This window comes from Trachurus japonicus, chromosome 17, assembly GCF_045865225.1.
Source record: "Trachurus japonicus isolate A0001 chromosome 17, Traja_1.0".
Taxonomy (NCBI): Eukaryota; Metazoa; Chordata; class Actinopteri; order Carangiformes; family Carangidae; genus Trachurus; species Trachurus japonicus.
The window spans coordinates 13,638,968-13,654,746 of NC_140923.1; the positions used below are offsets into that span (position 1 = coordinate 13,638,968).

The following is a 15,779-nucleotide window of genomic DNA, read 5'->3' on the forward strand; positions in this document are numbered from 1 at the left end:
TTTTTTTTATATCTTGTGCGCCTTTAACCCGGCTGCTCCTTCTTCATCCTCTTTTTAAACCTCGGTGCCAGCTTCGTACGAATACTTGACGTTAAAACAAATGTTCGGCAGGAGCCAAAGTGGAGTTAAAATCTTCCAGAGTTCAGAACACGATGGATTTTTGGAGCCAGAACAAAGATTGAATCTGTTGTGAAGAATGCAGATACATTCCTCCGATAAGCCAAGAAACGTCTGGAAGGAAGGTTTTTTTTTTTCTCCCCAGAGCGAGCGGCAGAGGAGCCGAGACGTGGATTCATCCTTAGCGAGTGTCCTGCTTTTTACACACACATGACATTACATTACATGACACACACTGTTCTACCTGTCCTGGTCGCTCTCTCTCCTGCAGCGTCGCGTCGTTGTAGTTCTCTGATTTATTTTCACGTCGACTCAAAAAATCCTCAGACTGATTTTTAATTTCTTTGACTTTCTAACATCACTTCCTCTGTGTCACATTTTCCCTCCCGGTAGGCGAAGAGCTGAGGGGCCGAGGGGGCCGAGGAGGGTGCTGCCCTCTGAGTTAACACACACTCTGTCATGTATACTCGTGTTATTTTGAGGAAAAGCTGAAAAAAAAAAGTGTTGGCCTGTCTTTCCCCCACCTGTCAAGTTAAATCTGAGCTGCTGCTTGTCCTCTATGTGTGTGTGTGTGTGTGTGTGTGTGTGTTCAGCGGCCCCACCTCTCTCATTAACATCTTTTAAAACACTGTATTTAACCTCGGTGGCCGTTTCACCTGTGCGACCTCGCTCGGTGTTTTGCAGGTAGTCGGGGTCGGCGAGCTTTAAGTAGGTCAGAGGCTCCACACAGGAAGCTGCGCTCTTAATGTGAAGGAGCATTGAGATGTGATAAAAAGTTTTTAGTGGATGGACAGAAAATGAGTCTTCTGCTTTCCTTTGTGTGATTTAATGGTGAATTTTATATATTTAAGACGGACTGCACCAACATGGTTTCACTTTTAGTTGTGAAACTTGAAGTTGAAACTCAGTTTTTTAGAGTTAAGAAGAGTCTAGAACTAAATTTATTTCTGTGGCTCCAGGTTCCTGTCCATGTTTAAGCTGTTAATGTTGAGCTTTTATTGTGGTGGTTTGGTTAAAAGCTGCTTCATGTTGTCATACAGGGCACTGATCAGCTGTTACAGTAAACACGTGACTGGTTTTTAATGTTGTGGCTGATCTGCGGTCTGTTTTTAAGAGTTCACTCAGTCTGAATTTGACTTTTGAATCTGTATTTTTGTATTATTTTCTGCAGCTTCATATACTAAAGCATTAACACTGCAGGATACAGACTGGATTCATGCTCTGGCTAACCCTCCTGGAGACACTTACCTACATTTTCCCCAGTCGGTACGGCAGCAGCCTTGTTCTGAGGGAAACTGTCTGAACTGAACTGTGTATCGCTTTAAGAGAGACTGGCCTCGCAGCTGCAGCAGCCATTGACGACGACGTTACAACATCAGGCTGCTGCACATAAATTCACTTTAATTATTACAGTCAGGAGCCCAGACAGACGATAAATCAATACATGAAAAGAGCAAAACTTGGGGTTGCAACATCAGACAATGTAACAAGCGGAGTTACAGGAGAATCTGTTGTATCTGTGGCTTTTTTTTATTTTATCTTATTTTATTTTGTCTTCAGGGTAAAAATCTAAATCTCAGGTGCTCTGATTTTTGACGGACCATAATGCACCTGGGTTCTGCTCTGCTTCAGATGTGACCTGCAAAAAATCCTGGAGCTGCAGCCGATGATCGTGTTATTACTGATTCATCTGCCAAGTTTTAAATTTTTTTATACCATGTGTAATGCACAGTGACTTTAGAAAAGCTAAAAGCAACAAGTGTGTTTTTTTTTCTAGTCAAAATAATTAGTGGATTATCAAAAATAGTTGCCGTTTACTTTATCTTATATCTATATTCTCAGTTTCTTTTTTCCCCCCTAAAGTTATTCCTCCCAAACGATCAACATCTGCTCCTCCTGGCCTCAATTATTTCTGCGAAGATTAAAACATCCTGTTATCAACAGAAGACTTTTTCCTCCTCCTCCTCCTCCTCCTCCTCCTCCTCCTCCTTTACTTCCAGGTGGCTTATTTCTCCTGATGTGAATCATTGCTCAGGACAACTTAGCTCTGTAGCTCCTGCGACCTCGCCGACACCAACTCGCTAGCTGTCAGGGCCGAGAGCGATGGTGCGTGTGCCGTGAAGGAGAAAAGTTTTCCGCCTTTCTGGAAGCTCCATGTTGCTTGTGATTAGTGGGATCTGCTGTCCGACGCTCGCTCGCCTTCTTCTTTTTTCTTTTTTTCTTTTTTTTTACGCTCTGCTGCCATCTCAAGTCATTTGTCCGAATTCCCCAAAACCCATGAGGGTGGGAGAACATGAGAGGAGGGAGGGAGGGAGGGAGAGGAGGAGAAGGATGAGGGAGGGAGGGGAGGCTAAGGTCAGGAGGAGGTGTGTGTCTGTGTGTGTCTGTGTGTATATAATGTGTGTGTCTGTGGGGGGAGGATGGCTGAGGAGGAAACATACAGTTGAAGTGTGCATTGCAAAAACTCAAAATCTTACCAAGAATATTTGTCTTAGTCAAAACAGATCTCATTCTACTTAAAATATGACTCATCACATTAAAAGGCAGCTTGTTTATAGACACTTTTTTACTTCTTTCAAGCATATTTTCACTTGAAATAAGTAGAAAAATCTGATGGTGGATCAAGTTTTTCTTTCTTATTACAAGCACAAAAACCTTGCTTTCACTGGCAGATTTTTCTACTTATTTCAAGTGAAAAGAGGCTTGACAGAAGTAAAAAGTGTCTAAATTAAAAACAAGTTCCTTTTTTTAGGTGATGAGTCTTATTTTAAGTGAAAAGAGTTAAGTTTTGACTAGAAATGAGACATTTTGACAAGAAATAAGACAAATATTCTTGGAAAGATTTTGAGTTTTTGCAGTGTGTGTGTGCAGAGATTCACATTCACAAGCCACAAGCTGTGTCCCATGTCCGAGCTGCAGGGTGGGGCAGCAGATTTCAACAATGAACACACAACTTTATCTATACACACTCCTACACACACATATTCATACATACAACAGCAGCAGCAGCAGCAGCAGCAGTGTTGGTGGTGGTGGTGGCAGCAGCAGCAGCGGTTGCTCGGCACATGTTCACTTTCTCCCTCCAGAGTCCTTTTGTCTGGCTGCAGCTGGGTTTTTGACTGATTACAGCGGTTTCCTCTCTGCAGCACAGGGAGCCTAATAGGAGCTGTTGGAAGTGGTCGCGAAGATAACCTCATCCATCTCACTGACGACACGGTTGTTAGCGAGGTTGCAGCTTAAAGATGATTACAATTAGTCTGTCGATTAGTTGGATGTCAGAAAAAGGGCCCCGTCACAAGTTTGAAAATCACAAAAAAAACCCAAAAATATGTTCAACTTGCAGTCATTTGAGGTGAAGTAAAGCCATAAATGTTCACATCTCAGACGATGGATGTGGTGAATATTGGATTTTTTGGTTTATAATTAGTCAAAGCTGCTGTTGTTGTTGATCCAGCCATAGTTTTCAGTCATTTGCAGGCCGAAGCGGTTTTGGTCCCTGATCTTGTGACTCAGAGTTTTGGCTCCTCCGCTGTTTTTGTTTATTCGATTGATTTAGTTTTAGTTGGATTTTGTGGAATCTCCTCCAGGGCTCTGACGGTCGAGAACAAATATCTACAAAGTTCACAGGAGAGTTTCCCTCTCAAAGTACTTTATATCAAGTCTCAGGGTCAAAGTAGTTTGTCATTGCTACAAGAGCAACGAGACATAGGCTACAAAACAAGACAGTGGAGAAATACAGGAAGCAGCCAGCCTGGCTCTATCCTAAATTTAAGAAAATAAAGAACATACTAACACGTCTAAATTTGACACCCAGAGTGGATCATTAGACATTGACTACAGGGGGCCCCTGGGCACAGACATGTCGAGGCCCCTTCACCACTTCTACATAAGACCAAAACCAACAACAGAGTCAAAGTGACAGATATGTGGTTAGTTTTACATCGTTGTGTTTGTTTGTGTCTCAGATCATTGAGTGTCTTCATGTCCTTGATGGATGTCTATTCTTCACCTTTTGGTGTATGGGCCCCTGCACAAGAGCCCAGGCAGCCTGTTCAGTAGTCATAGTGACTTAATGTAGCCTACCGGTAGCCTACTATTTATTTAATTAGCCTACTACATAATGGACGAAGCCAGAGCAGCTGTCTTTCCCCGTTTCTATAGGCTAATACTAGCTAAGATACAAAAGGTGCGGGTAACAGTTAGCATAGCCTAGCACAGTGTTTTTCAATCTTGGGGTCGGGACCCCACGTGGGGTTGCCTGAAAACAACTGTATTCTATACTTTAATTTTCTTGAATATAAATCGAGTTCAAATAAAATGCAACATATAGAAATATCATGTGACTCCACGTGATTGCGGGGTCGCCAGAAATGTGTGATGTCAAAATGGGGTCACGAGCCAAAAAAGGTTGGGAACCACTGGCCTAGCAGGTGAAAGTGGCACCAACAACCTCGCACAGCTCCATGTTTCATGATGAAACAAATTTTGTTTCCATGAGATGAAACATTTTTTTAAAAACTGTGTTTTTTCTCTCCCTGATTTGTGAAATCTTAACTGTCCATTGTTTAGCTCCAAGTTTTAAAACAGTTTAGTTTTAGTTTAGCTTAGCCAAGATTACCCCAGTGTGTGAATATAATAGCTAACAGCCTCACAGCTCCATCTCCATGTCTGATAAATCAGTTTATCTCCTTGACACCATTTTTTTAAATTAAATGATATGTGAAATATGAGCTATAATATATTTATTTACAATCTGATTCTAGCTTTTAGAGGTATAATGCTAAGCTAAGCTAAAATAAAGGCTAAAATAAAGGCTAACAGTCTCCAGCTGTGTGTGTTTCCATGAGAGGAGACTGTTTAGAAAATACTTTTTTTTTTTTTTTTTTTTTTTAGATTTGTGCAATTTGCTGCCTGTTTATCCCCCGTGCAGCTGTTTATTTTCTTACAATGCTAAGCTAAGCTAAAACACAAGCTCTCGTTATGTTTTTTAAAAACAGTTAGCCTAGCCTGATCGTTTTAAAACAGCTAACAGGCTCACTCACGGCTCCAGCTCCATGTCTGATAAAACAAATTGTGTTTCCACGATCGAGACTGTTTAAAAAAGTACTCTTTTTTTTTTTTGTTCTGATTTGTGAAATACGAGCTGCCTGTTTTTTCCCCCTGGGCAGCTGTTTAGTTTCTTATAATTCCACCTTTGAGAGTCATAATTACTCATGGGATCAGATCTTGATCAGAGGTTTGGGGATTGAGAGGCTGGTGATTAAGTGAGCTGTGTGTGGTTTTGCAATCCCTCACTGGTGAGTCACTGGAGAGTCTTTTATCATCGCTGGGACTGTTTACGTGTGGGAGACGACTTGTGCAAAGATATAATAGAGGAGCGGGGGAAGAAGAAATTTAAAAGGGAGAGAGTATAAAAGACAGGGAGGAGGAGGAGGAGGAGAAAGACTGGACGGAGGGAGGGAAGGGGGGAAAACAAGGGAGAAAGGGAGGGGGAAAGTGTGTGGTTGGAGGTGGTGGTGGTGGTGGTGGTGGGTGGGGGGGCCGTGTTCTGTTCTCCAGGTGTTTTCTTCTCCCTCCTCCCTCCTCCCTCCTCCTGTTTCTCCCCCGGCCGCCTCCCCCCATCGCAGTGACCTTGACTTGGAGGAATGTGCTCCCTGTTCAGAGGGGGAGAGAGAGAGAAAGAAAGAAAGAAAGAAAGAGAGAAAGAGGAACTCCTCTGGCAGTCTCACCCACTTTTCAATCCCACCTACACGTTTCAGTTTTGCCTCCTTAGAGAGAGAGAAAGACGAGCGGCGACCGAGGCCGAGGAATGAGGCCGTCGTTCTTCTCCGTGGTGTTTGTAGAAGAGTCGTGGGATCGGCGGAGGGGTTGTGTTTTTGGATGTTTGCAGAAGCCCTTGTAATAATAATACCTTCCTTCCATAAAAAGCAACACGAGATGTGTGTGTTGTGTGTTGTGTAGTGTGTGTTGTGTAGTGTGTAGTGTGTGTGCACGAAGGAAAGTTGAACCCAGTGAACCAGATTATTATCACAAATGTTTCTCATAAATCCACTAAAATGAAACTACATTTTTATGTCTCTGCGCCGGCGACAGGCAGCCAAGAGGGCCTGAAGCTTTATGTTTTCCATTCGTCCCAGTCTCGTGAACACGATATCTTCAGGAACGCCTGCAGGGAACGTCTTTTGGATTTGGCTCAAACTTTCACTTGGACTTAAGGATGAGCTGATTAGATTTTTTTCGGTGGTCAAAGGTCAAAGGTGAAGGTCACGGAGACAAGAATTAATACGCTAAAAAGGATTTAATTTCACACACAAATGCCAAAGATTCTCTGGCACTTCTCCTCTCACATAACAGAGAAAACTATAAACATATTGTTCATGGAAATAACTTTTTTCTCTCCGTCTAATAACCGCAATAGTTTTAAATCACTCCACATGTTTGTCACTACTTTTGTTTATGGCTCAATTACCATACATATCATGCATCTCCAGACTTTTATGAATTGCACATGTGATTTAACTTTGCATCAGTGAAGTTTAATCCACTCTGATATACTAGGTCTTCTGTGGCGTCTATTAATTAAATCATTCATTTGACTCAACAGAGAAAACCTTGATCAAGCTCATGCATTGATCCATTGGCAGGACTGAAATAATTTCCATTATAAATGTCTGTCGGATATTTTCTCTTAATCGATCGATTGTTTCATTGTTTTTGAAATTATCCCTCAAAAGTGCATCATTATTCAATGAGGCTCAATTTAATGATTAAGTAGATGCAGTCCAAACAAAAGTCAAGTTTGCAATCAGCAAAACCTGAGAAAAAAAAATTACCTGTATGTAGAATATATTTAAAAAGCCGCTACCTGTGATTATTTGCAAAATAAATAATTTAATGAGTTTGTCAGTTCTTGTCAATATATTGTTTGGCAGTGGACTAATTAATTTAATGGACTAATCATTTTACATCTAAGTGGTTGGTTCTGTGGGGCCCAATAACAGATGTTGCCCCGGGGCCCCTGAGCATGTTAACCCCGGCCATGGTTGGCAGATGAGATTATAGACATTTGAAACATCACATTTATGTTTTACTTTTACCAATAATAGATAAACACAGTGGCAGTGGACAGGCGTGTTATAGCTGCACAGCTCGAACATCTTGTTATTAGGTGTCTGCATGTAAAAACACTATTCACATAGTTATGAATGGAAGACATTCAAACAACCTGTCATTTTAATAGTTTGCATTCAAACCTGAAAAACCAACATCTTACACCCTGTTGACGTCCGTCGGCTCAGATTCTGCTGCACTGTAAAACCATTCAAAAAATACACTAAAATGGTTTAAACTCTTAACGTGTCTGAACGCGCTCCGTTTGTGAATAGAAGTATAGTTTTGTGGATGCGATGACGCACTTGGAGAGAAATACCACCGCCGTCACGTGCAGTGTACGGTTGCTTCGTCTTGTAACGGCTTGTGTGTGTATAATAGTTACTGTATGTGAAGCAAACCTGCTGTTGTTCTCTCTGCTCTTGTGTTAATGGTACGTCTGCTGTTTGTACAGTACGTCGACATGTTGCTCTCTGCCTGCTGCTGTGTGATATGTTTTTACTACTGCACCTTTCACAACTGGGTCTTTTTTTTATTGTTGAAAATATTATTTGTATAAAATGCAGGATGAAAATGACAAAATAGAAATCTTAAAGGTCGCATTACACTGTTCTGGTGTTGGTATTGTTTTTTAAGAAGCAAAAACCATCTCAGGGGAAGTTTTACATCTCCTTTCTCAGGCTTCTCTCTGGAGCAGGTCCATCAGCCAATTAGAGGAGAGGAGGCTCTCAGTCTCTCTTCTGATTGGCTTAACGTTTTCTAAGTGATCCAGTCAAAAATAGTGTAGATCCCAGAGAAACCAAATACTGCAAGTGTCTGTGGGTACAGGTGTTCGGAGCTTGATGCTAGGATGAGAGTGACTGTACAGTTGTGACATCACAAAGTTACAGAAATCCTGATGGCTTGTCTGTACTCTACCAGAGTTCGTTCAGTTCGTTCAAACAGGAATCACCACTTCTATGATTCTTTAGATTGGGATTAAATACATGTATAAGAAATTAAAAGATTTCAAAGAAAAACTAATTTTGCATTTATATATATATATTTTAAATCTTTTTAATGCTCCTGATACTCCTGCACTTTATTTGAGTTTTTAATAGTTCTCATCAGTACTTTTTATCTACCATATTTATACTGCAAGTGTGGTGGGTAGAGTTGTGCTTGGATGTGAGAACTGTGCGAAGAATGTCAAATGTACTTGGTTTTTTATCTGTTTTGTGTACTTATGTAATTCAGTTACTTGCGGAATCACCACTTCCATGATTCTTTAGATTGGGATTAAATAAAGTTGTATTGATTGATATTGATATTGATTGATTGAGACAAGGGGATCTGTGGCCATTTCAACAAAATGCAAAAAACGATGACATCTGCCTCTACATGTTTTTGTGTTTTTTATATCAGAAATTCAAAACAGTGATGAAGTGACACAAACACATACTTATCAGGCTGCTGTACGTTATTGTATCTATTGATAACAGAACAGAAGTGTTGAGGATCAGTGGCGATGATCTGTTTGCTGATGCACCTTTGTGTCCTGCAGGAGCTGTGCCAGTGTCGTCCGTCCGACGGGAACTGCTCCTGCTGTAAGGAGTGCATGCTGTGTCTGGGGAACCTCTGGGAGGAGTGCTGCGACTGCGTGGGTGAGTGCACGACTCATTCTGCTTGTAACTGACGGTGGTAAAGAAAGAGGTCAGCATAATTTTGCTCTCTGAAAAACCTCACATTGCTCACGTCCACGCTGACGTTCAGTGACTGAGCAGGATCGACCAGGACACAACACGGCTGCAGGCTGCAGAGCCGAGCAGCTGTGAAAGACATTAGTGCCTAAAATACATTTAGATTGCAGAAGCCAGAATATGTCAGACTTGTATTGGACTGTTGCTTTTTCATTTAGTATTTGTTCATATTTAAACTTTAAATAATCCAGTATATCCAGCTCTAACATTAGATTTGCTTTGCACTAAATTGTAAGTAAATAGTAAGTAATCAGTGTGTGAATGTGTGTGTGTGAATGGGTGAATGCAATGTACTGTAAAGCGCTTTGGGTATTGTTCAGGTATAGTAAAAGCGCTATATAAATACAGACCATTTACCATTTTACCATTTAATATTGTTTGCAAACCAGAGCTGATCAGAAATGATTTAGGTTTTTACAGATAACTTTATAAGAATGTACAAATTTATTGACCTTTTAAACAGAAATCTCAATTATCTGGGAACTCATTCTTTATTATGCTAACACTTCTTTATATTTAAACGCATTGTAAGCCTTTTGTGGACATGGCTGGTCCTATAATCATGAATCCCCAAGACTCACTGACTGACTGACTGACTGAGTGAGTGATAGAGTTTAGTTTAGTGCTCATACTGTAGTTCTACCGTTGGTCAGTGAAAGAGTTGGACTGTCCCCATTGGTTGTTGCTCTTTCAATAAGGAGCGTTAAGTCTCTATTAGCAGCTCGTTTATAGCCAGTAATGACACCAACATGGTGCAAGGAGCCACAAAACGTCCTAGTGACAAATTTAGAGACAAACCTCCTTAGAAGAGACAGAGTCCCTGAAGCTGAAATGCATCAGTCTAATAAAGTTCTTCTGTTTGCTGCAAGTGTTGCTCAACTTTTGATCTCTTGTTTAACTGCAACTACACACTCCAACAAATTAAAGAAGCTAAATGAAAACACAGAAGAACAGAATCATTTTGGATCTAATCTCTCTCCGTACGTTCTGCTGATCTCTCACGGCCGAGCTCGTTCTCCGTAAAAAAAGAAAAAAGCCTGTGAAACACGAGGCTGTGGCTTTAATGCACTTGGCGGGTGATAAGTGCACAGGTTTAAAAGAGGACTCGGGTTCGTTTGCGAGTGTTTGCTGCTCTGATACGAGATGAGTGCGAGGTGAGCGAAGCCAGATACCGAGCGGTGACGGCGGCGCGGAGGTTGATGTGAAACAGGAGGCGCTGGGTCCCGAGGAAATTAAAGGAATCAAGTCCCCGCTAAAGCGACACCTACACACATGTACAGCCGCTCTCAGGGTTTTATAGGAGATCAAAGGATGAAGGAGTCGGGGGGTGGTCCTGGGTGGAGTGAGGAGGGGGGGTTGTAAGTAACCCCCTCTGAAATGAACTTTGACTTTCAGCCTCTTCCCAGGGTGCAGTGGGGGTGTAGATACCCAGCAGATCCAAAACAACTGGATTTGTGAAACAGGGAAACTCGAGGATGAACTCATTTGACTTTGTCAGTCAGAGATCAAAGGTCACTGTGACCTCATAAAACGTCTGCATGTGTATCTATATCTTTATTTTCAAAAAGAGAGGTTTTACTTTTTACATTTTGCATCAGTTTGTTTTGGTTTTTGTTGGTTTGTGTCTTTTTTTAGTTGGTTTGTGTCAATTTAAGTTGGTTTCTCTCAGTTTTTGAGTTGGTTGAAGTTGAATTTTTGGTTTTTCTGTGCACAATAATCTGGTCATTTTTATGTTTCTTCATCATCTGCTACAGCTACTTTTAGTTTACACACATCACGTGAAATCTGCTGTGTTTTGCATTGAACATTTTGCCTCTGTCTTTTGTCGTTTTTTTGTTTGTGTTTGTGTTTGCAGTCATCTGTGGTTGTTTAATGTCTCTTTGTGGTGGTTTTGTGGTTGTTGTGGATTTGCGTATGTTCTTTGTGCAGCTTGTTGTTCACCTCTCTCTTTGTTATTTTGCGTTTCTACGTCGTTGCTTTGAGTCATCCAACTAACTTCATCCAAACAGAGACTCTGGTCCTGTTCCCTGTTTGACCCACTGATCCCCAACAAGCCAAATACCTGTCAGCCTCTGACTCTGGTAGTTTTAAGGGGGGCCCGGGGTGGCCCCACCCAGCCCCAGCCCCTCTGGCCCTGCCCCTGCTAATCAACAGGCTCTCAGATCAGCTTTGACAGACAGATATTTCCCTACGTGCCGACAGGGCGGCTTTATTAAAGCTCTTTCATGTGAAACATCTGACTCTGAGCGCTGAACTTGCTGCTGCTGCTGCTGCTGCTGCTGCACACATGTTATGTTATTAGAGGGAGGGGTTTTCCTCCTGGTCACAACACACCGGACTGAAGACAAACCTGTATCTTGCAGCCTTACGACTTATAAAGAACTTCCGTCTCTCAGCCAAACGCCGGCTGCTTTTGGAGTGTGTGTGTGTGTGTGTGTGTGTGTGTGTGTGTGTGTGTTTGTGAGCGGTTACAGCGACTCGGTGGAGAGCAGAGTGGAGCAGAGGAGGGGAGAGGACAGTTTGTATTTTAGAGGAAGGAGGGAGGACACGGAGGGAGGACCCATGTGTGTGCTTTATCTAAAACAGCTGCTCTGGCTCTGCCGTTCGCACTGGTTTGTAATCCAATTCCTCTGTCAAACTCCGCTCCCCATTAAATGATTTACCCATTAGCTGTAATTCACTTTGACTCGTTTAAAGGGTTAGAAAGATCATATCTGAGGATGTGGGGACTGTGTCATGTGATTACTACTGTATTTGGAAATTAAATGAAGTGTTAAAAAGGCCCTGATTGAGACGAGATGCTCTGACAGCGCTGCGGTTCGACTGAGCTGCTCTGTGTGAAACTATTTCACTGTCTAAACCTGTGGGTTTTCAGCGCGGCTACGATTTTCAAAATAAACTCCCTCGCACCAAATTACTAAATAAGGAGAGGCGAGGGCAGGAGTGAGCACTGAGGAGACCAAGATCCAGGTTTAAATTCATACATGTTGTGTTTTTAAAACCTGATTCTGACAATTTTCAGAATAAATGTCTCAGAAAATGAAACATTGAAATGTAATGTTGTTCAGCTGAAGACAAACCTGCAGTGTAGAGAGCACCGTAATGTAGTGAAAGTAACAACGGACAGTTAAATTAATAAATAAATGTAAAAAAATAAATAAAAGTGTATTTATCTTTAAATTTATGGTTTAGTTGGTAATTGATAGCTTCAGTATTTCAAAGTATTCGCTGCAGACCTGACCTCAGTGCAGTGGGAGTAAATGGAATCTGTTTTTTTAGTGCTCTATGCAATAAGATTTATTTATTTCAGTGTTTTTATTGGGCCTATTGTCTCTTATTTGGAAAAGCTTCTGCTTTGAAACAGAGTAATAGTGACAGTGTTCCTGGGAATGGATGTTTCATATTTTAAAATGCAATTTTTTCAGTGCTGTGAGCAACATGAACCAATTTTTTGTTTATTTTCTTACACATATGGTTTATTTTATCATATATTATCACTTTTATGTGTATGTATTTGATTATATTTGAGCAGGAGTGTTGATATTGATCTCTCTGTCTTCCTCCACCTCTCCGTGTCAGGGATGTGTAACCCCAAGAACTACAGCGACTCCCCGGCGACGTCGAAGAGCACCGTGGAGGAGCTCCACCGCCCCATCCCCTCGCTGTTCCGCGCCCTCACAGAAGGGGACGCGCCGATCAACATGATGGTCGTGTCCTTCCCCGTCGCAGAGGAGCTCTCGCATCACGAGAACCTGGTGTCCTTCCTGGAGTCGCTCGACAGCCAGCAGCAGAACGTGTCCGTGCCCGGCAACAGCATCCACGCCAGCTACGACACTCAAGGTAACGATGATCAGGCTAATCAATGGGTTTTTGTTTTGTTTTGTTTTTTCAGTCCACAGATAATTAACCAACAGCAGGTTCTGGCTTCAGCTATGTATTAGAAAATCATTACATTCAAGTCTGTTTTAAATCATCGGTTCAACCACACAACTAACTGCAACCGGCCCACTTTATTTTTTAATGTAATCTTATCTATTCTTATTTATTTTTTATTTTACTTAAAGCCCCAGTCTGTAACTTATTTGGCTTTTTATTAGCAAAATTAAATATTGCTTTCATAAATAAATACGTATTTCACTGAAGTCGAATCACACCCGCATACAAATGAAAGCTTTCTGGTACCTTAGAATGAGTTGTTACAAGTCGTTACAAATACCGAACCGAGGCGGCCATGTTGCATCGCCATTTTTTACGTTCAGTGGCAGCGTGACCGTAGGTAACCACGGAAACTCAGCGGAGCTGTGGGCTCGGCCTGTTAAAACTGTCACCACTGTGTAGTGTGAGGAAGGACGGAGGCACTGGTGTTGCATTCAGGTGCAGTCAGGCAGACGGCCGTCGGCAAACCAACCGGATGTCATTTTACTCCACCAGAGAAAGACGGTAAAACGTGGGTCAGGTAAACAATACGACATCACCATGACAACATATTGTCACGCCTGTATTGTTTTGCCTCGTGCTGGCGAACCACTTGTTTACATAGATGCTTGTTTATCCTGTTACATGCAGCGTCTGTTGTCTGTCTGACGTCTGCCCGATTTCACGTGAATGCAACATTAAGAATACGTCCGATATGCAACCGCACCGCTAGATGGGGGGAATTCCTACACATTATACCTTTAACAAAACGGCTGCTGTCTCTTCTTTATAATTATTGTCTTGTTTTGAATGTGTCTCCTTTTTATTTTGCAAACAACACGGTGGGGAGAACGGCTTCTCGCTACCATGTTAAACAAAGGTTTTTCATGAAAGTGACAATAAATTGAATTGAATTGAACAAGTATTTGAAGAGGTTACCATGGAGACCTGAGGGATTTTCATGGACATTGTTCAACATTTTATGAAATAAACTTTAACAAGGGAGAGCGGTTTGTCGCTTCCCATGTGATGATGTGCTGCCTCACTTTGGTTTGGAGCCCTTGCATCACTGCTCGCGTCAAATCCACATGACTAATAAAGTTTTTGAATGAGTTACACTACATGAGAACATCCAGGCTTTTTTTTTTTTACTCAACACTTCTCGTTATTACATAGTTTTCTGGTCCTGTCAGGTCCAGTCAGAGTTTTCATTTGCATCAGTGCCCACACCATGCTAATAAAACCAGGCTGAAGTGGACTACAAAGTCTTCATGGGACCAGTTTGGGTTGGGTCAGACTTCTCATGGTTTCAGCTGAGCTGGACTGCGCTGCCAGAAAGTCTCCAGTTTGGAGAAATGTTAACTGGGTTGAAAGTGTTGTTCCACTGCCATTTTTTTTTCTCATTTGTGGCTGTTTTGGCTCGCTTTCTCCTGAAACCAGGGCTATTTGCTATAAAGACACGCTCATAATAGAAGCGTTTCCCACAGAGCTGAGCAGTTAACTCATTAAGCTCACCAAAACATATGGTCGTACTTAGCTGCAGCAAATTCATTTCATCCCTGAAGTTAAAACAGAAAAAGGCAGGAACAGCGAGGGTTAAAAGTAATTACTTTAAAATGTTGCTTGTTTTCAAAAACCACATTTACTGGATTTGTGACTCACGTCTTCTTCTTCTTTTTTTTTTCCTTTCTTTTTTGTATTCTTCAGAAAACATGTGCACGGTGGTTTACTTCGACGACTGCGTGTCCATCCGTCAGTGTAAACTTTACTGCGAGTCAATGGGAGGATCCAAGTACCGCTGGTTTCACAACGCCTGCTGCCAGTGCATCGGGCCCGAGTGCGTGGACTACGGCAGCAAGGCTGTGAAGTGCATGAACTGTCTCTTCTGAAGCCGGCGGGACATGTTGGTACCAAATGTCTGGGCTGTACCAGAGGACTGAGGGCAGAGGAAAACGATGGCTGTTATGTGTTAGCATTCCTCGGTTACCTTGTAAAATACACCCACCCCCCCCCCACACCCCCACCTCCAACCACCGCCTCCTGTCCTGCCCCACACCCCCCTGCAAATTGTTTTTATTCTGCTGTTATATTTCACTGTATATTTTTAGATATGTTTTCAATAGTGTTTTTTACTAGAGGTGTATATGAATAATGTATTTTTACAATTACGGATCTGCTAAATCCCAGTCTCATGCCAAATAAAGAAAATGTTTGGTGACGTGGGCTTTGCTTTGTCTCGCAGCAGGGAGTCCTGCAGGTTTTCAAATATCTTTCTCCCTTCCTTTTGCCATATTATTTTGTTAAAAAATAAGAGTAAAAGACGCACAGCATGGAGTGGAATAGTAAATGTTTGTCCTCTCTCCGTCGCCCGTCTCCTGCTCTAATCTTAGCCCAGTGTTGCCTGACTCAGGAAACACATCATTTCCTGGGGAAACAAAGTTGTTATTATACCATTCTGGTCCACAGGTGTTCCAGTGCTCACTGACCGTCTCATGCGAGCAGAGGGGGAAAGGGAACGTTTGCTGATGCCAATCTCTCACCACCACCACACAAATGCTCTTTGTTATGCCAGTGCATTTTCAAAAGGCAGCGGGATGCCCTATCACTGATTCTGTTCCCAATTGGCATGCAACAGCGGTTTGCACAGACTAATGTACCAGACACACAATGAGACCTTGTTTGTCTTTTTTTTTTTATGATATTGAGTCACAACCTCATTTTGCTACTGCAGCTGTGGGTTTGGAGCAAACTGTGCCAACAAAGATCAGAGGAGCAGTGGTGGAAAAATAAAACATTCAAATCCTTTTCATCAAGTAAAAGTACTAATTCAGTGATGCAAAAAATACCGCACAATACACAAACAGGTTCTGCATGAAGTAACCCATTTAATGCACTTTT

General features: G+C 41.9%; 1 protein-coding gene across 1 annotated transcript in view; it reads left to right on the forward strand.

Annotated features, from left to right (window-relative positions):
* The window catches only part of twsg1a (twisted gastrulation BMP signaling modulator 1a), a 17,710-nt gene extending 2,606 nt beyond the window's left edge, over positions 1–15,104 (forward strand). The window contains exons 3-5 of the mRNA XM_085803893.1: positions 8,771–8,870; positions 12,546–12,806; positions 14,589–15,104. Of these exons, the coding sequence (XP_085660019.1) occupies positions 8,771–8,870; positions 12,546–12,806; positions 14,589–14,770 (543 nt within the window). The 3' untranslated portion in view covers positions 14,771–15,104. The remainder of the gene's footprint in view (positions 1–8,770; positions 8,871–12,545; positions 12,807–14,588) is intronic.
* Positions 15,105–15,779: the final 675 nt, after the last annotated feature.